Source organism: Artemia sp. Qi Xiang Cuo, chromosome 11, assembly GCF_049724085.1.
Source record: "Artemia sp. Qi Xiang Cuo chromosome 11, ASM4972408v1, whole genome shotgun sequence".
Taxonomy (NCBI): Eukaryota; Metazoa; Arthropoda; class Branchiopoda; order Anostraca; family Artemiidae; genus Artemia; species Artemia sp. Qi Xiang Cuo.
In genome coordinates, this window is record NC_142804.1 from 9,851,324 (window position 1) to 9,876,149 (window position 24,826).

General features: G+C 33.8%; 1 protein-coding gene across 2 annotated transcripts in view; it reads left to right on the forward strand.

Annotated features, from left to right (window-relative positions):
- The window catches only part of LOC148946612 (uncharacterized), a 72,901-nt gene extending 59,295 nt beyond the window's left edge, over positions 1-13,606 (forward strand). Inside the window, exons 7-9 of one of the 2 annotated variants that reach the window (XM_089096283.1) lie at positions 981-1,141; positions 8,673-8,746; positions 11,468-13,606. In XM_089096283.1, the coding sequence (XP_088952409.1) occupies positions 981-1,141; positions 8,673-8,746; positions 11,468-11,665 (433 nt within the window). In that variant the 3' untranslated portion in view covers positions 11,666-13,606. The remainder of the gene's footprint in view (positions 1-980; positions 1,142-8,672; positions 8,747-11,467) is intronic. The other variant, XM_089096284.1, reaches the window with a different exon arrangement.
- The last annotated feature ends 11,220 nt before the right edge of the window (positions 13,607-24,826 follow it).

Sequence of the window (24,826 nt, forward strand, 5' to 3'; positions counted from 1 at the left end):
TTATCCTGTTAACGGGGATACTGGGAAAAGTTGGAGATAATTAAAGGTCTTTTGGGTTTGCCAATTGTATTGTTTCTTCAATAACTATACAATTGGTAAAATCCTTAAAATTCTTCCAAAACTTTTCAAGATAAGTGTTCTTGACTTCTTCATAGTATGCTGAAACGGCGGTTAATATATTGCGGTTTTGTAAAACTAAATAGAGTATTTTTATTCTTTTGTTATATAGCACAAACAATATCAGATATTTAAAATTGAAAATTTAATTTGTTTTCTATTTATTGTGAATTTTTGATCATAAGTATATTTTATCCAAATAATGAAGAAAGAGTATGTACTGGACTTTCAAAGAAAGAATCAATAAAATGATGAACTAGTTGAGGGTTGGAATACTCTTCATCATGAACTTTCAATATCCAATCAAATGAGCCTCCTCCCAAGTTTACACGATGTAGTTTTCAGCAAAGTGACAATGATGCAGCTGGTTTTATCTAACTAGAGCCTACATTCTTCAAGCAAAAAAGCTACTTGCAGTAGCTTTTCCCTCTCCGTCTCAAGTAATCCACATAACTTTCAAGCCAAACATTCGCCAACGGAATTTTGACCTGCTTCTGAAGTTTCTGCATTTTCTAGAAATGTATGCTAACACTTGTCACTAAGTACTTAATGTTTAACTGCAAATTTGAAATATGTGTTACAACACTGGTTTTTGTCTTCATTTCTTTGCAATACTATTATCTACTGTCGTTGGAATATTCATTTGTATTTGACATAAAGTTTAATGGCATCCTTATGATCATAATTTTCCCAATAAAAACGGAAAATTATTTTCTTTGTTTTTCTTATTACAGTTAGTAATTTTTTTTTTCTTGGACCAAACTCTTGTGTTTTGTTTTTTAACAATTCAAAATTATCTTTCAATTTATTTAGATAACCCCTTTTAAATTTTTTCTTTATTATACTGAATGAGTTCATTTTAGGTGTCAACAAGAAGCAGAAACAGTTTCATTGACCGACTCTGGAATAGTTAGCCTGAATGGTGAAGATCGTACAAGGTCATTTCGCAGCAGCGTTGACACAGCTCGCCTAACTCCTGAACCAGTTTCAAATACACCACCTCCACTGCCACCGAGATCAGCTAGTGAGTAATTTTTCAAATCTTAATAAGCTAAATTGTGTTTAGCAAACAAATTGAGAAACACACTTAACGTCAATAATCAACATGAACTATCAACTTCAATTATATAATATAACGTCAATTATCAACTGTGTTCTTATATTTATTGAAATGCAGAAAGAGATAAATGAGTTATATGAATAAAAATGTCTGTACTACCTTTAAAACTTAAGAGTACTCAAACAAAACACTAAAAAGGAGAAAAATTAAATAAGGGGGGGGGGGGTAGCATGATTAGTTTAAAAAGTCTAAAACAAAAATATGAAGCAGTGCTGTCTCTAAACAACTTTATTTTGTGACTCTGTCAAACCATGGATACAACAGGTGATATTGTAATTACTAGGCCTGATGAAATGTCATGTAGTGATGGCATCTCAAAGCGTACTATTGAAAAAAAAATTAAAGACGACCTAAATAAGTGAATTCAAAAATACAATTCTGAACGCTTTCTATATCCGGGCAAATAAAGATGCAAAGGAATTTCTTCGAATAGACGATTTTTGAATCATACCAAAAATGGATCAAAGTAAAGGGTTCATTAAATTCCGAGTCAGAATTCAGAAAAATTTACTCTGTTATTTTTGTTTCGTTTTATGAACTTGGTCAAATTGTATCCTGAACGTTTTGTACTAACAATTAAAAGAGTGTACACCTAATAATCGAAAGGAGTCATTTGTCTTTTTTTTTTGACTGGTCTATTAGACGGGAAATAACACTAATACAAAATGAAAGTTAAAAAAATAATACTTGGTTTTACACGATCATCAATTCATATTTTACTGTGTGTTATAATTAAAGCATAAATAATACATATGCTCTTCCGAAGGAAATGGCTAATTAGATGTTTCATTAACCAGAGATGGGCAAAAGATTGTATTTTTTTCATAGAGTATGGCGCTCAATTGTAATGACGGCCAAGGTTTTATTCTGATGTTTTTGGACCCCCCTCATATCCTTTGAAGGAACCTCTAACACTACACCCCATAAGGGTCGCTGGTGCTGACTAATGCCTCCTGCTACCTAGACTCTTAAATAGAAAATTCTATATGTATTTTTGTTTAGATTTAGTCATTTTACAAAATAAAAAACCCAACTGAAATATACCAATTCAATTTATTCTACTAGCCTCAAAGCAAGATTCAAAAACAAGTTTCCAAGCTCTTGAATATATTGGGAATTCAAGCTCATGCACTAGTGCCCCTGTATCTATGTCCAGGTCATACCCCTGTATTTATGCACAGCTCATGTCCTTTTATTTATGCCCAATGCCAAATCCATGTCCCTGTACTATGTCCTGCTCATTCCTCTGTATCTATACTCAACTCATACCCCTGTATCCAATGTCCCTGTACCTATGCCCAACTCATGTCCCTGTATCTATGCCCAGCTCATTCCCCTGTATCTATACTCAACTCATACCCCTGTATTCAATGTCCAGCTCATGCCCCTGTATCTATACTCAACTCATACCCCTGTATCCAATGTCCCTGTACCTATGCCCAGCTCATGTCCCTGATCTATGCCCAGCTCAGGCTCCTGTATCTATACTCAACTCATACCCCTGTATCCAATGTCCCTGTATCTAAGTCCAGCACATTCCTGTGTATAAATACTCAATTAATACCCCTGTATTCAATGTCCAGCTCATGCCCCTGTATCTATACTCAACTCATACCTTTGTATCCAATATCCCTGTACCTATACCCAGCTCATACCCCTTTATCTATGCCCAGCTCATGCCCCTGTATCCAATGGCCCTGTACCTATGCCCAGCTCATGCCCCTGTATCTATGCCCAGCTCATGCCCCTGTATCTATACTCAACTCATACCCCTGTATCCAGTGTCCCTGTACCTATACCCAGCTCATGCCCCTTTATCTATGCCCAGCTCATGCCCCTGTATCTCTACTCAACTCATACCCCTGTATCCAATGTCCCTGTACCTATGCCCAGCTCATGTCCCTGTATCTAAGTCCAGCACATTCCCGTGTATCTATACTCAACTAATACCCCTGTCTTCAATGTCCAGCTCATGCCCCTGTATCTATACTCAACTCATACCCCTATATCCAATGCCCCTGTACCTATACCCAGCTCATGCCCCTTTATCTATGCCCAGCTCATGTCCCTGTATCTATACTCAACTCATACCCCTGTATCCAATGGCCCTGTACCTATGCCCAGCTCATGCCCCTGTATCTGCACTCAATTCATACCCCTGTATCCAATTTCTAGCTCATGCCTCTGTATCTATACTGAACTCATACCCCTGTATCCATTGTCCCTGTACCTATACCCAGCTCATGCCCCTTTATCTATGCCCAGCTCATGCCCCTGTATCTATACTCAACTCATACCCCTGTATCCAATGTCCCTGTACCTATGCCCAGCTCATGTCCCTGTATCTAAGTCCAGCACATTCCCGTGTATCTATACTCAACTAATTCCTCTGTCTCCAATTTCTAGCTCATGCCCCTGTATCTATACTCAACTCATACCCCTGTATCCATTGTCCCTGTACCTATACCCAGCTCATGCCCCTGTATCTATACTCAACTCATACCCCTGTATCCAATGTCCCTGTGCCTATGCCCAGTTCTTGTCCCTGTATCTATGCCCAGCTCATTCCCCTGTATCTATTCTCAACTAATACCACTGTATTCAATGTCCAGCTCATGCCCCTGTATCTATACTCAACTCATACCCCTGTATACAATGTCCCTGTACCTATGCCCAGCTCATGTCCCTGATCTATGCCCAGCTCATGCCCCTGTATCTATACTCAACTCATACCCCTGTATCCAATGTCCCTGTATCTAAGTCCAGCACATTCCTGTGTATCAATACTCAACTAATACCCCTGTATTCAATGTCCAGCTCATGCCCCTGTATCTATACTCAACTCATACCTTTGTATCCAATATCCCTGTACCTATACCCAGCTCATACCCCTTTATCTATGCCCAGCTCATGCCCCTGTATCCAATGGCCCTGTACCTATGCCCAGCTCATGCCCCTGTATCTATGCCCAGCTCATGCCCCTGTATCTATACTCAACTCATACCCCTGTATCCAGTGTCCCTGTACCTATACCCAGTTCATGCCCCTTTATCTATGCCCAGCTCATGCCCCTGTATCTATACTCAACTCATACCCCTGTATCCAATGTCCCTGTACCTATGCCCAGCTCATGTCCCTGTATCTAAGTCCAGCACATTCCCGTGTATCTATACTCAACTAATACCCCTGTATTCAATGTCCAGCTCATGCCCCTGTATCTATACTCAACTCATACCCCTGTATCCAATGCCCCTGTACCTATACCCAGCTCATGCCCCTTTATCTATGCCCAGCTCATGTCCCTGTATCTATACTCAACTCATACCCCTGTATCCAATGGCCCTGTGCCTATGCCCAGCTCATGCCCCTGTATCTGCACTCAATTCATACCCCTGTATCCAATTTCTAGCTCATGCCCCTGTATCTATACTCAACTCATACCCCTGTATCCATTGTCCCTGTACCTATACCATTGTCCCTGTATGGATGCTTTCGTTTTCCAATTATACTGAGTTCCGCTAAGTCTCGAACCATTGATACTGTCTAAGAGTCCCGATTAGACACAGTGAATGTTCTTTCGGGTTTGCCGATTGTATCATTTCTTCAGCAATTTTACAATTGGTAAAACCCTTCGAAATTTGTTGAACTTGTCATTTTGTATATGGCTTTAATTGGCTTTTAAATACAAATTATTATTATTATTATTATTATCATTAATAAGAATTTTCTAATCCTTGGAAATGACGGTATATAGTTTTTGTAAACCTAATAAAAGATACTGATCTTGAGTAACCAAAAACAAGCCAGTAGTTTCTTTCTCTTGAGCCCAATAACTCCAAATCCTGTTTTTTGTGATATTCATTTATGTATTCGATTTTTTTGTTTTTTATTTGAAGTTTGGGAAAAATTTTCTTTAACTATAAATTTTGTGATTGAACTTTGGATTAACCAAGAGTTAATGTCAGCAAAAAACTGATCAGAAATATCTTTTAATAATGTTATCACTTAACATTCCTTGCCTATGGATGCTTTAATTTCCAAATAACACTAAGTCTCGTGACATTTATCCTGTTAACGGGGATACTGGGAAAAGTTGGAGATAATTAAAGGTCTTTTGGGTTTGCCAATTGTATTGTTTCTTCAATAACTATACAATTGGTAAAATCCTTAAAATTCTTCCAAAACTTTTCAAGATAAGTGTTCTTGACTTCTTCATAGTATGCTGAAACGGCGGTTAATATATTGCGGTTTTGTAAAACTAAATAGTATCTAAGTCCAGCACATTCCCGTGTATCTATACTCAACTCATACCCCTGTATCCAATGCCCCTGTACCTATACCCAGCTCATGCCCCTTAATCTATGCCCAGCTCATGTCCCTGTATCTATACTCAACTCATACCCCTGTATCCAATGGCCCTTTACCTATGCCAGCTCATGCCCCTGTATCTACACTCAATTCATACCCCTGTATCCAATTTCTAGCTCAAGCCCCTGTATCTATACTCAACTCATACCCCTGTATCCAGTGTCGAGCTCGTGCCCCTGTATCTATGCCCAGCTCATGTCCTTGTACCTATGCCCAGCTCATTCCTCTGTATCTATGCTCAGCTCATACCCCTGTATCCAATTTCCAACTCATGCCCCTGTATCTATACGCAACTCATACCCCTGTATCCAATGTCCCTGAATCTACAACCGGCTCATGCTCCTTTATCTATGCCCAGCTCATGCCCCTGTATCTATACTCAACTCATACCCCTGTATACAATGTCCAACTCATGCCCCTGTATCTATACTCAACTCATTCCCCTGTATCCAATTTCCCTGTACCTATGCCCAGATCATGCCCCTTTATCTATGCCCAGATCATGCCCCTGTATCTATACTCAACTCATACCCCTGTATCCAATGGCCAGTTCATGCCTTTATCTATACTCAACTCATACCCCTGTATCCAATTTCCCTGTACCTATGCCCAGCTCATGTTCCTGTATCTATGCCCAGCTCATTTCCCTGTATCTATACTCAACTAATACCCCTGTATACAATGTCCAACTCATGCCCCTGTATCTATACTCAACTCATACCCCTGTATCCAATGTCCCTGTACCTATGCCCAGCTCATGTCCATGATCTATGCCCAGCTCGTGCCCCTGTATTTACACTCAACTCATACCATTGTATCCAGTGTCCGGCTCGTGCCCCTGTATCTATGCCCAGCCCATTCCCCTGTATCTATACTCAACTCATACCCCTGTATCGAATGTCCAACTCATGCCCATGTATCTATACTCAACTCATACCCCTGTATCCAATGTCCAACTCATGCCCATGTATCTATACTCAACTCATACCCCTGTATCCAATGTCCCTGCACCTATGCCCAGCTCATGTCCCTGTATCTATGCCCAGCTCATGCCCCTGTATCTACACTCAACTCATACCCCTATATCCAGTGTCCAGCTCTTGCCCCTGTATCTATGCCCAGCTCATGTCCTTGTATCTATGCTCAGCTCATGCCCCTGTATCTGTACCCAGTCCATGGTTATGCTCCTGTATCTATGTCCAGTTCCTGCTCCTGTATTTAATACCCGTGGCACAACTTAGTTCTCGCCTATTTTATAAAAAAAACAGATTTGTGAATGGCATATGTTTTCTTTCATCTTAGCATCCCTTCTGTACTACAGAAGCGGAAAATCAAAAGGGCGAAAAAATTGTTTTGGATTGTCTATATCAATGCTATTTGTTTTCACGTATTAACTGAAAATAATGTCTTTTTGTATCTTACCGGATCCATACACACAGAAAAACAGCTGTCCGAAGCTAAATCGCAATCTAATCGCCAGAAATTTCGATATGCAAAAAATGCTTAATATGCATTAAGCTCTCACATTGTATGTTAAGTCAAAAAAGACTACTCGGCATTAAAGAAGTTTATGAGGCAAACTCCCCTGCTCCCTGTATTAATCTTAAGGACCATTGTTAGAAATTTAAAAATTTTGGCTTAAAAACTTATTGTTTTTGGCAATATTTTGTATTTTATTTGATATTTTAGATAATCATTTGATAAATGATATAAAATATCTTTATAATATTTTAAAGTAAATATAAAAATTTACTCTTTTGGGCTTTATTTATTTTGATTATTTTGACGAGCCATGGTTCTTCTGTTTTCTATATCTCGTTTGCATATCCCGCTTGGCTCATCCCGTTGGTAGTTCTAAATGTTATTCACAGTTAAATGAAATGTTTCAGGAAATGAACGGCATGCTCACTTATAAGTATATCTTTTTATCTAATATCATTTTTAAATAACTAAAGACAAAATGCTAATATCAGGCCCATACCCAGGATTTTTGTTTTGGGAGTGGGTTACAAAACAAAATAAAAAAAACGCGTCAAAGGTTTGTTTATATGCATTTTTGTCACGTTTTTATAAGTCAGGTAAACATTTTGGAAGGTTCAAACCCCTTATCCCCCTGAATATAGCCTTGGGTATTACGAGCTCACGATCTTGCTTTTAGAGGACAAAGCAAGACAGTAAATTAAGTCAAAGACATTTTTAGCAATCCAAAAATATTTATTTTAGAATTTAACGTGAATTTATTTGTTGCTTACATTTCTCATCCTTTATAAAAGTCCTTTTTGTTTAGTTTTTTGGCTTTAGTCTAGAGCCTACCTAAAACAGAGACATGTAAATAATTTCTAGGCACCTTTCCATTTGCAATTCTAATGAAAATATAAAAAAAATTGGTCAAAATTTTAATATGACAGTAAAAAAAACATTTTTTAATACAAAAATAATAATAAAAGTCTGAATACTCCGAATTCACATCTGGAAGCCTTTATCAACAAAAAAAGGCTAGATTTTTTGTTGTTTTTTTTTCTGTCGATAAAAGCTGCCGGAGATGAAGCCGAAATACTCATGATCTATGTACGCCCATGGTCCAGAGATAAACAATGGAATTCCTTCTCACCTGCTGCAAAATTTTGTTATAAACACAATTAATTGACTTAAAGATGTATTCTTTATATTATGGGATACCTGCTTCAACATGTTTCATGATGAACAAATGAAATACATTTTTCTGGCAGTTTAATAAATATCTAAATCATTGGAGACAACATTTCCTTGTGGCTTTACAAAGAAAGCTCCCAATGAGTTAATTTATATCATTATTGCTTATTTTTTAGCCTTAATTTGATTCTCGTAATTAAATAATGGTTGAGAGAACCATTCTATTTTTTCTATTTGCTCCCTTTGACTGAACTGCGCAAGGCGAATTTGAAACTTAAGATGCATCTTTTTGACGATTGTATGTCACCGAGCATTCAATGAAACTCAACTAAAGAAGTGCAAAATTGATTATTCACTATTGATCTGATATTATTTGATTTCTAATTCCCTTTCTCGTTCAATTTAATTTTTGTAGAAGATGAAGAAGATGTAATTCGTGGTCCCAGTCCAAGCTTGCCAAGACTTTATCCCAAGAGGTCATACAGAAAGGTGAGATTCCTGAATCTAAAATTTTTATGATTTTCAAGTAAAATTGGCAGGTGTATCTCTTAAGAAAACTGGAAAGTCTACTTATCTCTACCGCTTGAAAGGGACAGGAAATCCCCAAAAGGAAAAAATGTTTGATTGAAAATTCATTTTTAACGTTTTTATATATTTTCAGAAGTCGTTTTAAAGTTCTAATAATAGTTTAAAAAATCAATTTAATAATACTTCATTAATAATAGTTTTATTTTTATGTTAGTACCAAAAAGGGATACAATGTATTGTAAATCAATCTCCCAAATCAGATGAACGAACAATGTAACAAACAGATCAAAAGTATAGCATTTTTTGCTTGGTATCTGGATTTAGACTAAAAATGAACCACCACACTAAAACTCAGGCCACCAGGCCACTCAACGGAGTACCTCAACGTCCCATTAACAAGAACAAAAACCATGAAAGTGTGAATCAGCACTATTCCATGATCCTTGTCAAGAAACTGCCGACCCTTTAACACTGTGTCTATAAATAGCCTTCTTAATATTAGAGGCTAGCAATTTTAAGCTTCTTTTGAGGCTCCGAGGATCAACCTCCTCCTGAACCTGCCTAGATTTAACTTGATCAAGCCTTAGAAACTCCTTAAGAATCTGGTTATAAGAATCAGGTTATATAGAATCCAGATTCTTTAAGAACCTGGAATAAGAGAAATATGCTGCGTGTCTACGACGAGTAGTCTTTAAGGGGAATTCTTTTGGGGGATCTTCATTCTAAAACAAGGAAATATGGTTCAACTAAATTATATGAAGGATTAGAAAATTATTAAAATTGTAAAAGCCTTCAGATCTTGAGGCCTGCCTAAGTCTTGGGTTCAAGATTAGGTTGTTTTGAATGTAATATCCCAGGGGAAGAAGAAGACATAGTTTCACTTTTTTAGATTTTCAAAGAAAAATAAGATCATAAAAGTCATTAAAATTAATATATTTTTGAGCCCCCTCCCTATATTTTGAAAAACACTTTTTTCGGGTATTTTCGCTGGAAATATTTTTTTTTAGAAATTTCATTGCAACAGTTGAGGAAAACAAATCTCCCCCCAGGAGATCTAAAATTATACCAAAATTTTAGATCTCTTAAAGGGCGGAGACTTTTCAATTTTTTTTTTCATTCCAAAACTTATAAAAGCTATAACAAATTATAAAAACTGTATAGCAAAACTTAATAAATTAAGCTAATAGCACAGTATTAGAAATAGTTTTCTAGCTATGACCTGCTTAGCTTAAGCGAATAAACCTCAAATCGTCCGAAATGAAGAAATTATTACAGAAAGGAAATATGCGAAATTAAATAACTAACTCCTAAATGTTCCAATGCAATATTTAAGGAAAACAAGCGTTTCATAATTTTTGTTTGCACCTTCAAAAATAAAAAAAAATATGTTAAATTTTAAATAAAATAACAAAAATATAATTAAAAATAGCCCAAATTTTTTTTAGATAATTATTTTTTTATTACAAAAACAAATATATAATTGCAAAAATGGAGAATTACAAGTAATTAAAAATATTTAGACAGAACAAGTATAATAGAAATGCTTTAAAGAAGCTAAAAAAAGACTGCAACATTTGTTTAGTATTGAAGTTTCTAAAAAAAAAAAAAAAAATCTAAAAAATTTCTAAAAAAGTTTCTAAAAAATTAAATTTTTCCTACGGTGAGCTCTCTAGGCCAATCTCAGGATTTTTATGTATAACATTCTTATTTAATATTGCTATCTATTACTCAGACGAAAATATATTTCACCGGGCAAGATTTCGAGAAAACTGGTTAACAAAGAATACATACCGCGTTGGAAGATGCAAAACTATAGAGAAATATATTATTAGAGATATATCTGATACAATCAGGGGGAGGGGTTCAAATCCCCTCCCCTCCTTCAATATTTTGAAGAATTATATTTTCGTGTATCGACGCCACTATACTTCCTGTTCCTATGGAAATGCAGTCTTTTCTTCTTTTATTAGAGCTTTGATGATTTTTTGGGAGGGGAGGGGGGCAGTTAGTGGGTCCAGAACGTTTTACCTAAAAAGTTTTTACCGAAAACGTTATATCCGAACGTTTTTACATGAGAACAATTTGACGCAAAAACAAAGATCCCTTCTGATTTTATTTGTTATTGAAAACATACTCATCAGCGTCTAACCTCCCACAGTGGCGTAATTTCGTCAAAATCGTGGGGGGGGATGGGAATTGGAGCCAATTTTCTCAAATCAAGCGAAAATTACAGTAAAAGCTAAAAAATACGCCATTTCGTACCATAAAGGTACTATATAATACTATAAAAGTACTATAAAGATACTTTATAGTACTATAAAGATAAATATAAACTAAAAAAATTGATCTTTTTCTGTTGATGCGTGGGTGTATTTTTTTCTTTATTTTTTTGTATTTTTTCTCCTTTTTTTCATTACTCCACTTTTGATTTTGTGCCTTTAAAGTGGGCAATGAAACACATTCATTTATTATTTCAAATAATGCAAAAAATAATTAGGACAAAGATTTTTTATTACGTTTAGAACATTTTACATTCCCACAAGTCTACTTTTTCCGTAGTTTACAATATAAAGTCTACAATACCCCTAACAAGTCTACTTTCTTACACGATTTCTCCAGAAACAAAAAATAACATAATTATGTAGTCGTATGAAGTAATGTTAAAATTCTTTGTCGTTTTAGGTAATAACACCAGCAATAAATAACATATGTCATGTATCAGAACGCCATCCCTTTGGACCACCACCTTTACCACCCAAAACCCAAATTTGCACCCTGTCAAAAAATAATCTTGGCCGAAGATTTGAATACGACACCGTGACCTCTATTAATGGTGCAGATAACCAAGAAACGCAGAGCAATGAGAAGGTCCATGATTAGCCTCATGACATTTTCAGGCCTATTATATGGCCTATGGTTTATGCCAGGTTATGATTAGCCTATTTTATGATTATAACAAGCCTGTATTCTTAGAAGTGTTTAAGTCACTTATTTATCAATGGTTCTATTGCATTTTAGTTGCTGTAGTTAGATTTATTTATTTGCATTTAATTTGAGTATCTGTTTTCCATGAGCTATGATATATCTTCAGTAATACAGTTATGATTTGTGGAAACTAGATGTAATTTGTGGCTAGCGATGACTAAACATAACATTCCTGTTATTGTAAATATTAAATTTATATAAATTAAAAAATAAACAATAAATTACAAGATAAACAATTAATAATAACAATAAAATGAAAACAATTATACAAAAAATTAATAACAATAATAATAATTACAATTAATAATAAAAATTCAAAATAAACAGCAATTATTAAAAAATGAACAATAAAATAAATATAATTAATCAAACATAAACAGTATAATTTTTATTTCTAAATAAGTCTCACGAGCTCTAAGCGAGCTTGGTCTGCTTCTTAAGTTAAACAAAAGGAAAAATAACTAGGACAAAAAGGACTGAAAATCTGGGACAATGACTAAATAAAAGTAAAACAATAAATAAATAAATGTTACCTCCAATGGTCGTGTCGGTATAAAAATAAACGAAATACAACCTACCAAAATTCTTTGTCACCAATTTATATAAAATAGATTTTACACATTAAACTTCATAAAAAAAGCCAAAAAAAAGACGTAGCGGTGATTTGAATATCTAATTTATAAATGTCGAGAAATTCTTTCTTGAAGAATTTTATTACGACTAAAATGGATAATTATTGTAATGGGAAAAGGAGGGATGTAGGGTCTGAGAGCTCTAGGCAAGAGTGGGGAGGAGGGGCTACCCAGAATTTCAGAATTGGCTTCGGCAAAACTGAAATTGGTTTCGGGAAAATCTAATCAGACATGTTAAACAGTCTCTGAAGAGAGAAATATTTCCGCCTATTGAAAGCGTGATTAGTTCTTTTGTGAGAAATCATATAAACTTTCTTTTTCTCTCTAGTTAGACCTTGACGTTGCTAGATCAATTAGATCTAGTATTTGTCAAATTTTTCACAAAATATGTGTTTTTTAAGCTTTCGCAATGGCTGTAAAAGATCTTTTCTATAGATAAATAGCTCCTTCACTTTCATGCCTTAAAAAAGGACAAAGGTAAAGTACGGAACTAGATCCTTAAAGTCCACCGAACCGGCTCTTCTCATCTCTGTTTCAAGACCCTTCATCTATGAGGTGGAACGGGGGGCTAGGGGCCATGCAATCCTTTGCTTTTGCATACCCTTTTGCTTAGCTTCTCCAGATTTCTCCATGTATCCATTCAGAGCTGGGTCGACTCTGGCTGAGCTTACAGAGTCACACCACTGACCCTCGTTCCAAACCAATTAATCGCCCACACCGGGAATAGAACCCCCGCCCTTCGGTCAAAGGATTCCAAATCTTTTATGTCTTAAACGCATTTGTTAATAAAATAAGAAAGAACGAAGAAAGATTTGAAAGTCCTCACCAATGGAAATTATTTCTATGTTATATTATTATATTTTTTTTTAATATGCTATGTTTTAGAGTTGATAATCGTCAACTGTAAATGCTAAGTGAAATAGTTTAGTAATCTATGGTTCTGCTTGGTCTGAAAGCTAAATTTTGGTGGCGCGAAACAAGTTCTATTTACAGCTCAACTGAGCATTTTCGTTGCTTTGTTAATTCTAAATTTGTGTTTTTAATGTACGCATTCGTAATTTTCCAAATTAATAGAAGAATCTTGTGGCATGAAAAAACTTAAAAGTAAAAATGTGCATTTTCAAATATAGAACATAAAAAAAATTGAAGTCCGAAATGATTAAATAAGTTCAGGGCTTAATCCTTTCAGGGAATACTTTGAATCAAAATCAATATAATATAAGGCGACGTCTTGTCTAAGTAAAGTCCTTATTATTAGATTGTGTCTATGTACATTTCTCTAGCTATTCTTACTGTTCCCTCCTAAAGTTACTTATAGAGTCCTTGATATTACTTAACGTTTAAGTTATTTGAAAGCTAACCTGTTTTTATGGTAAATGGATGAATTTATAGATTCTAGACTAATATCTATAGTCTATATATACATATAGAGTTGAATATAGACGTATATATCTATATAGATATATAAACTTAATAGTTTAGTCTATACAGAGTATAGACTAAGCATTTGCGTTTCTTTGCATTATTGCTTTTAACACACGTATGTGTCAATAAATCTTAACAGTCTATGCAAGTTTTTCGTACGTTCCATATCATTTCATTTACATATCAAGGTCTTTTTTCAATAGTCCTATTTTAACTGTCTTTTCGAAATCAGAAATGACAGTTAGTCCTATTTTCACCTGATTGTAGTACCGCCCTGGGGCTGAACGTCTGTATTATTCTGCCAAAAACTATCTTAAAAGTAAATAGGAAATCTTAAAAGGAAATAGATCAAACTTCAGATCTACTTAAAAAAAAAAAAAAAAAAAAAAAACAACTAAATGTTCATAGTTTATTTCCGAGATTGCAACCTCAAAGTATTTTCAAATTCAACTGCGGAAGAGGAATTTTTAAAATATGTGAGATTTCTTGACCAAAATGATATAGATAATTAAGGTTGCATCCAGGAGGAATTTAAGGGTTTCATCCCCCCCCCCTAAAAAAATTCTGTCCGACTCGTAAAAACCTAACAAAATGCAGATAAATAAATGTTTGATGCGTTTATTTATTCTTCTATTTATTTTTCGTACCCCCCCCCCCAAAAAAAAGAGTCTACTCTAGGAGAGGGGTGAAATTGTCGTTTTCTACTAATTTTTTACAAAAAAAAAATTATTTTTCAATTAAATTACCCAAAAAACGTATTTTTCAAAATACAGAGGCGGACAAAAAATAGGAGCAATAGCGCAAACCGATCCCACTTCCCTCAACTAACGCCACTGGCTAAAAATGCTTTGCTTTTGACCCATCCCCCTTCTTGATATACTCTAATATGATTTCACAATATTTAGTTTTTCTTTAAGTCTTATTAATAAAGGGAAAAAACAATAATAATATCATTCAAATGGTTTTAAAGTTGACGACTTGTTTTAATAACTCAGATGGGTAAAATGTAATAAAAAAAATTCGACGACTAGAAAGCCTTTTAACAATCATCTTTCTTATTTTTTCTGTCTTCTCTCTTTTTTCTGTTTTTTCTGTCTTTGTATAGAGTTAATACCGACAGAACTATACTCGTAAATTTTTTCAATAGTATATATATCTTATTTGGTTATCCGTAATAAAAAGTGTCCACTAAAAAAACATTCAGTTTCATGTTTTATTTGATTTGATTTAAATTTTATTCTGTTCTCATCTCCTATTTTAGAACTTCCTTTAAATTTCGATAATTCCCTTCTGTTTACCTATGATATTTTCTTGAAAGAATTAAACTCAGAGCCAAAGCAATATTTCTTATAGAAATCGACAGAATTTCTAGAAAATTCAAGTTGACTTCCGGTTTGTATTTACTTTTTTGTATCTCGATGGAATTGGAAATTTGGTGTCCAAAAGGCTTTATATCCTTTTTCCTATTGCCCAAGACACACTGTAGTCACGCTTATTAATACAAATAAGATTTTGGACAGTTACAGCGCCAATAGCATATCCCCAACGTTATTGGTTCGTTTGGGCTATTTTCAATCTTCAAGCATAATTTTTTATGATTTGTCAATCTGAATGAGGGTTTAAGGTAAAGTTTTTTGAAAATTTGAAAAGATGGAAGTAGAGAAGAACTGCCAATTTTTCTATTTATATACTAAATCTGACGAAAAATAAAGAGAAAAAGTATTAGTAAAAACTCTGGAGAACAAATTAGTCTTGACTTGATATCTCTTTTTTTGACAAGCCGTGTTATATATCCCAGCTATATATCATATATCATACATCACTCAGCAAATCTATTTCATTGGGTACTTGGGTTGATGGAAATAAATGACGTAAAATCAATACGAAGAAATCTGTCTTATTTGGTTTAAAAATAGGAAAACCTTACCTAATGATAGCTACCCTATAGCGTCCTTTTAATTAGATTCCTTGGATATTGTTAAATGCCACGGCAAATCTCTGACTCATCAGTGGACGAACATCATATATCCCAGACCTAATTATTCTAACTCTAACTAACTATTCTAGTTTGAATAAAAAAAAAAGAAGAAAAGAAGATACACAATGTTTGGCATGTGGAAGAATTTGGTCTTTTTTCATAGATATTTTTCTATCTTTAATCTTTTATAAATTTCAGGTTTTATCTTTCCTACTCAGTTTTTGTTGACCACATGCGCTAAAGAATAAAAATAAGGTTTTAAAGTATTTTTTTGGAAAAGTATCTTAAAAAAATTTATATACGACATAATTATAAATACGTGCATAATACATGAAAAAAACGATACGTAATAGTATATAAAGTAGAGTACCATGTAGATTCAAAAATATATCAATACAATAAAGAACTTCAAAATAAATCGAGAATGACAAAAATTTGTTCATTGATTATTTCCTCTTGCTTGATACGTTTGCAGCTTTTTTAAATTAATTTTTCCCTTTTTTGCTCTTTTTTGAATGTTTAAGTCTTTTTTAACTCTAATAGAAATGTTATTATATTTTCTTGTCTGAATCATAAAAAAATTATTCTTTCATTATTTGCCATGACTTGGTATATTTCATTCTTTGATTAATTATTTGATTATTATTTACTGCTGTTGTTATGTGATTATTGTTTGTTTTTATTTGATCATAATTATTTATTAGTTATTTGATTATTATTTCCTCAATTTTTATTAATTCTGAATCTGTTTTCATTTTCAGAATAACACACAAAATTCATTAATTTATTCTTTTATCTTGCTTGATATATTTTCAGTTTGTGCTTCATTATTTATTTGCTCAGTTTTATTAAGTTTTATTCAGTTTTATTAAGTTTTATTATCAGTTTTATTTAAGTTCGTTTTTAATTTTGTAATATATGATAATGTTGTTTATTACCTATATAATATAAAAATTCGTTCAATTATTGCTTTATATTATTTCATGTATTTTGAACTTTTATATCATTATATATTGTTTTTCTGCCTAGTTTTGGGAAGTATTTTTATTTGTTTTTGTTTCTGAATGAAATATGTTATCATAATATAAGTAGCCATTTCAGTATTATAAAAGTTCATTTCTTATGATTTTCTTTTGCTTGGCGTGTTTAAATTTTATTTCATGTATTTCACTATTGTTAAGCTGTCTTAATTGAAATGTTTGAACGGTTAATTTTTTTTTGATACTTGCGTCTTTGTTTTGTTTTTCTTATTGTTTATTTTTATTACCTTTTTATTTTTTGGCTTTTTCTTTTTTTCATTTATCACATTTTGACTATTTTCTTTTGTGTTTATCTTTTGCATCTTCTTATTCTTCAGTCAATTTTTTTTATTTAATTCGTTCATGTAAAGTTTGAGGTGCTATTTTGTTCTTAAATAAAAGAAGAAATTGAAAATCAGATATCAATATTAGAAAGATATGTTTTGATGACTGGTGTCTAATTAATTTAACCCATAAGCTTAGATCATGTCCTTATATCAAATATCTTCACAGGGAGGGGGGGGGGTAATCTTCTTTTCAAATATTTGTTGAAGACCAGGAGAACTTTAGAGTAATATATGTTAAATATAAATTAAATCCCTGTCGTTTGCCACAAAATACCTTTTTTTCATTCCCCATACCCCCCTCCCCTGGAAATATTGTCTGATTTCCTGCATTAAATTTCGGCCGGGTCCAACACCTTTCTAGTTTACCCACTTTTCTATTTAATTTGTTCATGTGAAGGTTGAGGTGTCATTTTTTCTAAATAAAAGAAGAGAAGTATAAAAATAGAAATCAGTATTAAAAATATTTGTTTTAAATATGTTTAAACTAAACACTTGCATCTAAAAAAGTACTGGTGTCTTAAATGATTTAACCCATAAGATTGGATTCCCTTATTTCAAATCTTTTCACTAGGGGAGGATAACCCTCTTTCCAAAGATCTGTTCGATGACCAGAAGGACCTTAGAGGAGTATATGTTAACGAGCAAGTAATTCCCAGTAGTTTGGCTCAAAATCACATTATTTTCATTTATTATAACCCTTTCCTCTGGAAATATCCTTCGACCTCCTTCCTTAAATTTGGCTGTTTCCAAGACTTTAAAGGTAGAGAGTTCAACATAAGGGAGTATCAACATAGGGGAGGAATTGCAAATATTAATGGGATGGAGCATAAATGAATTTTTCTGATGTCTTGTTAGGAGTAGTCAATAGAACCGCTGGATTTACGGGTGGATCTCCTATTTCACAAATTTTTAATTTTTGTATGTATAGCAGATGCCATGTCAAATTCTTTTTCTCTTTTTTGAACTTTGTATAATTCTCATGCTTTATTACTATTTACTATTTCTTTGGTTAATAGAATAATTCACTCAAATTTCATTGCTTTACGTCATAATTTCAATGGTTATCTGTTTTGCTTGAAAAACTCCCACTCGATAGGTCAAAAAGTTCGGCTTTCGAATGTTTGAAAACGAATTTCAGACTTTGAATTTCGAATTTCTTGGATTTTCAAAATGGTCATAGCATTATATTTAAACTATTTATCTTTTCAATGCTTCACATTTCGAAATAACTGAGCCAGTGTGTGATTGTTTTTTCTTGAGTGGATATAATTATGGTGGGTATAATACATAATATGGTGGGTATAATATATAATATGGTGGGTATAGTTTGCAGAATATCTTAAATTTAAGGCAAGATGTTGATTATTCTAATTTTTGAATTTTCGAACTAAGCTGTCAAGGCGTCTAATGCTATATTTTATTGTACTTAAAAGAGTATTTAAACCCATGTTTGAAGTTTTTTTCTTAGAAAGTGTGTTTTTTGGCAGCCAGTTTTTTGCACAACAAATTCAAAACTTAAAATTTAAGACAAAATTGTTTTTTTCTCATACTTAAAAAACATTTAAAACTATATTTTAAGTTTTTTTTGTTTAGAAAGTGTGTTGGTAGCTTCCAGTCCCCCCCCCCTCTAAAAAGAATCTAAAGCATGAAAGGGAGAAAAAATAAATGGTCGTAACTAATTTATCACTATATTCTCAATTTACCTAAAATTATGATAAACGTTATCTTTTCCATTATATAGCCAAAACTTTAAATATTTTCTAAAAACTTCTTTTTCTAAAAAAATCTCGATTGTGATTTCAAGCCTTGATTCAAAACTTCAAATACGATTTCTTTCCTTTGATATTCATGTCACTTGTCCCCTTCTTGCGCGGTACTCTTTACTGGTGTTTGGTAATATGAAAAAAGCATCATCATCATGTACATCGTCAAATGCAGCACCAGTATGCCAATAGACAAAGGTGGCAATAAAAATATAAGCAACAAAACTGGGTAGACTACAAGAATCTCAAATGTTTTATTTTTATAATGTCATATTGTTAAGACTTTTGATTCCTTGTTGTGTAATGCTGAAGAGTGCGCTAAAATCTTCGTTTTAAAGTCTTTTGTTTTCAAATTTGTTTGAACTTATCATGTTTCGGAAAAAAAATCAGAATGTATAAAGTAAAAAAATAAAATAAAAATAAGTTAGTACAACTATTTTAAATCACAATACTCTTGATTTATATGCCCTGTAATCTTACCGTATAACTTTAAGTAAAAAATACTCAATTCCTGTCCTCCAAACCTCCATTTTGGTCCAACCTCCTCCACACTTAAAAAATAAAACTACAAATGGAATTTTCTATTTCATTCAACACTCATGTAACTCATCCATTTTTTGTACAAGAATCTTCACTGGTTTAAGGCGCCATAATAAAAAACCAACAAAATTGAGCATCCGTAATATTTCCAAGCAAACTACCGAAGGTTTCTCCTTCCTCCCCCCAAATTTAATTGTGTCTGCTCCCAAATTTAATTGTGTCTCCTCCCAAATTTAATTGTGTCTCCTCCCAAATTTAATTGTGTCTCCTCCCATATTTAATTGTGTCTCCTCCCAAATTTAATTGTGTCTCCTCCCAAATTTAATTGTGTCTCCCCCAAATTTAATTGTGTCTCCTCCCAAATTTAATTGTGTTCTAATCTCGCATATCTACCACGAAAACCCATTTGTTGATGCCTTTAAATTTTTGTGCTACAATCAAAAAATAATTATTATGGAAACAATAAAACATAAGAGGGGGGATAAACAACCTGAAAGACTGATTTTTTCTTCTAAAAAGGAAAAATTTTATACATTTGTTTTGAATCTATGATTGCTTAAGCTTCGCTGCTTTGTCAATGTTTCAGGCATTGTCAATGAATTTGTCTAACAATTTGTGTCAAGAATTTGTCAAACAATGTCAAAGAATTTGTCAAACAATGTCAAAGAATTTGTCAATGTGTACATTATTTTGTCCTCTACTAGAGGTGTTGCCCTAACACTAGAGGGCAATAATGGGTTTTTCCCTCTCAGAGACAACATGAGTTAAGGTCCAATTTTCAGTTAAGTCCCGTTATCAGTTTTCTATTTTCTTTTGTTGGCTTTGTAGAGGAATTTAAAAAACTCGTTTGGAAAACTTCTATTCTTATAGAAAACTTCTATTAATATTTAGAAAACTTCTTAAGAAAACTTCTATTAATATCGTTTGGAAAACTTCTATTAATATAGATTAGGTGACAAATTTCAAAAACGAATACAGTGATATTTCAAGTTAGCACTTCTCGACTTCCCGAGAAAACTGTAGTTTTCACAATTGTGTCCAATTTTTGCACTTTTGTTCTGCTGTTTAGGCAAAATTTACTCCCCCACCCTTCCCCTGTCAATCTTTTAAGCAATTTACGATCCAGAAGCTTATAAATATGGAGGTTTAGAAATCTTAAGTTATATTTTGTTTTCAATTTCCATCGCATAGTTGCATTACCTTCCATGACTCTTTTTTTGTCTTTTTACTTGTTTCTTTTTATGAACTTTGCTTAGTTTTGACTTTGTCTTATTTTCTTTTCGTTATGTTTCTTGTTTACTTATGTATTTTGCGTATATATGCTGTTTTCTCAGTTTTTTTTACTTATTTTCTTACGGATTTTTCTCATTTTTGCTGTTTTCTTTTTTTTCTTATGAATTTTGAAAATTTACGGTGTTTTCTGATGTTTAATTTTTTCTTGTTTACTTATTTTATGAATTTTGCTTTTCTCTACCCCTTGCGTAATAACATATATTTTTTGCGTATGTGAACTTTTAGTATAATTGGACTAGTATTCCTCATTTGATATTAAGTGCAGTAATGATTAGCCTGTGTCATTCCATATCATTTTGTGATTGCTTGTAGAGGGATTTTCTTGATATTACAAATAAAAGAAAGATCTTACTTCTATTTTCATTCTCCTTGTCTCTAAACTACCTCTTTTAAAGGTGTCTAAACAGCAACTCCATATAGCGTCGTGGCAATTCTATTTACTTTCAAGAAATTTCTATAAAATATGTCAGATGAAAAAAAATTTAGTACTTTTGTTTTCATAATAATAAAAAAAACTGAAGTATATTCAGTTTACCATGATCCACTAAAATTGATCTTTTTTATGTTTTTTTCCAACCCTCCTTCCAGTTCACCAACCCTCCTTTCAACCCTCCCAACTTCACCAACACCCAACCCTCCCAACTCAATCCCCCCAACCTATCTTCCAGTTCACCTGGATAATCTCTGCTTGAAGAAATCAAAACCTGACAATCTTTATATTGTGGCTATATAAGGTACATCTTTGAAGCCATAGATATCTCGATTGAAAAATTGGCTAAAGACCCCCCATCCTATTCCAGGGGTATATAATATTTTTTACTTTTGATTATTTTTGCCCCGCCATTGCTAAAAGATCAGCGACATGCACTTCCACAATTCCGGGTACTTGATTTTGCCACTGCGAGTCTTCAGACAAAGTATCTTCATCCAATACAGCTGAACTGATGGGTCTTGATCTTGGGCATCTCCCAAATGAAGCTCAGTGGCATCAGTCGTTGCTTGTGACCTCCATTCTACGTCCGTCTTCTGGAGGCAACACTTTTCTAATTTATTGTATTCCTTGGTTCAACCAAAGCCAAAATATAATAAAATTCGTCTTGAAACGGTTTTAGATCTGCTTGATTAGGACTTTATAGTATCTTCGACAAGACTGGTACAAAGAGATCAATGTTATTACGTGGCTCTTGAGCATTATCTAGTTCCTCTATGGAGTTGCTTGCAGCTATTCCCACACATTTCTGGTTTAAAAGTAGGTACTCAATTGAAAGGTAAGGATCCAGTTCGGTAAACGAACCAACTCTGCAAATATATTCTTCGGATAAGGATACAAGACCTTTGGATTAGGATAAGCAGATAAAAGAAATCCCCCCAAACCTCCTTCCAGTTCACCCGGATAATCTCTGCTTGAAGAAATCAAAACCTGACAGTCTGTATATTGGGGCTCTGTAAGGTACATCTTTGAAGCCATAGATGTCTTGATTGGAACATTTTCTAAAGATCCCCCCTCCCATTCTAAGGGTTATATAATATCTTTAATTCTGATTATTTGTGCCCCACCAAATCGCTCTTCGAGAAACTTAAAAAACCCTCTTATTTCATCCTAAAGTATTTTTGTGATTTTTGAAGGTTTAATCTTGCAATTTTTGTAGGTTTAATGGTAGTATCATATTTTTGCCAGTGTTGTCGTGTTGAACCGTATAAGCAAATCAGCAAAACGAAAAGTTAAAGTCTTAAACGCTTTTCGTCCCAAATAATTCAAACAGTAGTGAATCTGTTGAATAGAAAAACAACTAAACACCCAACACGACCCTCTAAAGAAAGCTACTTGAGAGATTCTTAAGTAGCTTAAGCAGCTTAAGCGTTCTTACGCTATTTTGTACAGTATATAAATTTTTTTATTTTAATTTCTAATTTTTATCTTATTTTCTCCTTTATTTTTCATTTTGTTTCTTTTTTTTATTTGATGTCTTCTGATACCAAAAACTGGATAACCGGATATGGAAGTTTTTTATATTAAAATAAATTTCAAATTTTGGGTAATTTTGAAGATATAAGGTTGCTTATGTTCCTACCTAACAGATGCAAACAACAAGAGTTCATTTTCCCTGTCCCACGTGCTTGAAAAAAATTCCTTGTAGCTATATTTTCTCCCTAGAAAAAAGGGATATATTTCCTTAGATTTCCATAGAATTTACACGAAAAGCAGAGCGCAGCATTAAATTGTTATTTCTTAGTTCAGATAACGACAAACATCAAATCGTTTACCCTACGGAGAATACATAAAAAAGTTCAATTAAGTGTCATCTCTAGCACTTCATCTCTTTTGTCTTTTAGCGTTGGTCTTTGTCTTGAAGCCAGCCACAGCTGTTCAGTCCGCGGATAGTTGATGGAGTTTCATCTTCGATTTTTAACTAGTAGTTGAGTCGAATATGTCAGACTAGGGTGAAAATTTCAAGACTATTTGGGATGTCGTGTTTTGATAAATTTCAGGAGACTAAACAAACGCTAGGCTGGTACATCGCTAAAAGATAAAGAGAAGATCACTGATATGCGCTGATAAGACTGATAGGTCTTGAACATGGGCATCTCCCGAATGAAGCTGAGTCCCATCAGTTATTGCTTGTGACGTCCATTCTACGTCCGTCTTTTGGAGGCAACACTTTTCTATTAGAACAGTAAATCTCGCAGATAGTGGCCTTGGAGATTTTTGCTTCAAAATTATTGTATTTCTTGGTTCAACCGAAGCCAAATATAATAAAATTTGTCTTGAAACGGTCTTAGATCTGCTTGATTAGGACTGTATAGAATTTTCGACAAGACTGGTACAAAGAGATCAAAGTTATCACGTGGCTCTAAGCATCTTCTAGTTCCTGCATTGAGTTGGTTGCAGCCATTCCCACACCTGTCTTGTTTAAAAAGTAGGTACTCAATTGAAAGGTAAGGATCCAGTTCGGTAAACGAACCAACCCTGAAAATATTCTTGAAGTTAGATGCAACATGATTCACAAGTTTTCTGACACTTGCCTTTAGGGGAGTGAAGAAGTGGGAGCTCAGATTGAGAAACTGTGTTGAAATCGTTTGAGTGTTTGAGAGAGTAGCCAATGAATTCAAGATATGGCTTTGTCAACTTGCTTTGTAATGTTGACAAGATGGGGTCATAGGTTGCAGTTGGGTCGTCAAACGTGGTTTCTATGAAATACTGAGTAAGAGCAACCCAATGCTCAATAAACCACTTTACGCAGGCCTGAAGAGCCAACCAACGTGTCTGTCCTGGTGCAGGATTTCGATCTGTTTGGCGTTGAAATAACTCCTGATATTCGGCATACCTATCTCGCCTGGAAGTACTTCTGAAGAAGTGTGCATAGATATTTTGCGCCAAATCTTCTTGTGTCTTGGGATAGGAAAAGCATGCAAAACATAAACATAAGTGAATAAGATGGTATGAGCATTTCACATTCAACATATGAACATCATGGCCTTCATTAGCGTTGAAGAAGATCCATTGGCTCCAAACTTGATGTTAGAAGTAACTGCACAAGATCCAACAAGATTTTGCCAGGGAGTAGAGTTTTTCAATGACTTGTTTGATACAGTTTGTCAGGCCTTCAGCAGATCCATCACTATACGTAACCATGATCAATATTTCAACATGAAGTTTCAGATCTTTCTCGCTAAATACTACTACAATGATAGCTAGTTGCCAATTAACAGTACAATCATTGGTTTCATCAATTATCACAGAGAAAAAAGTAGTTTTTAACAACTCGACTAATCACTAAAAACTCGATTCACTAATCACTAAAAGTGACCCCTGCCAGGGCCTGGTCTTCAGATATGATTTTCTTTGGGGAGGGATCAAGCTGTCTGCAGGACGTAATGGCAGTATTTTAATCCATATTATTTATGCACAATTTTTTTTTATAAAACATTCATTTTTATGACATAAAGATTTTTAAAGGTTACCAAAAGTCACTGGCCTCTAGAAGGAGAAGGAGCGGAGGTAGGTACTTCAAAAGACCTTCCTGGGACACACTTCAGTCTGTGGACCCATCCCTGAAC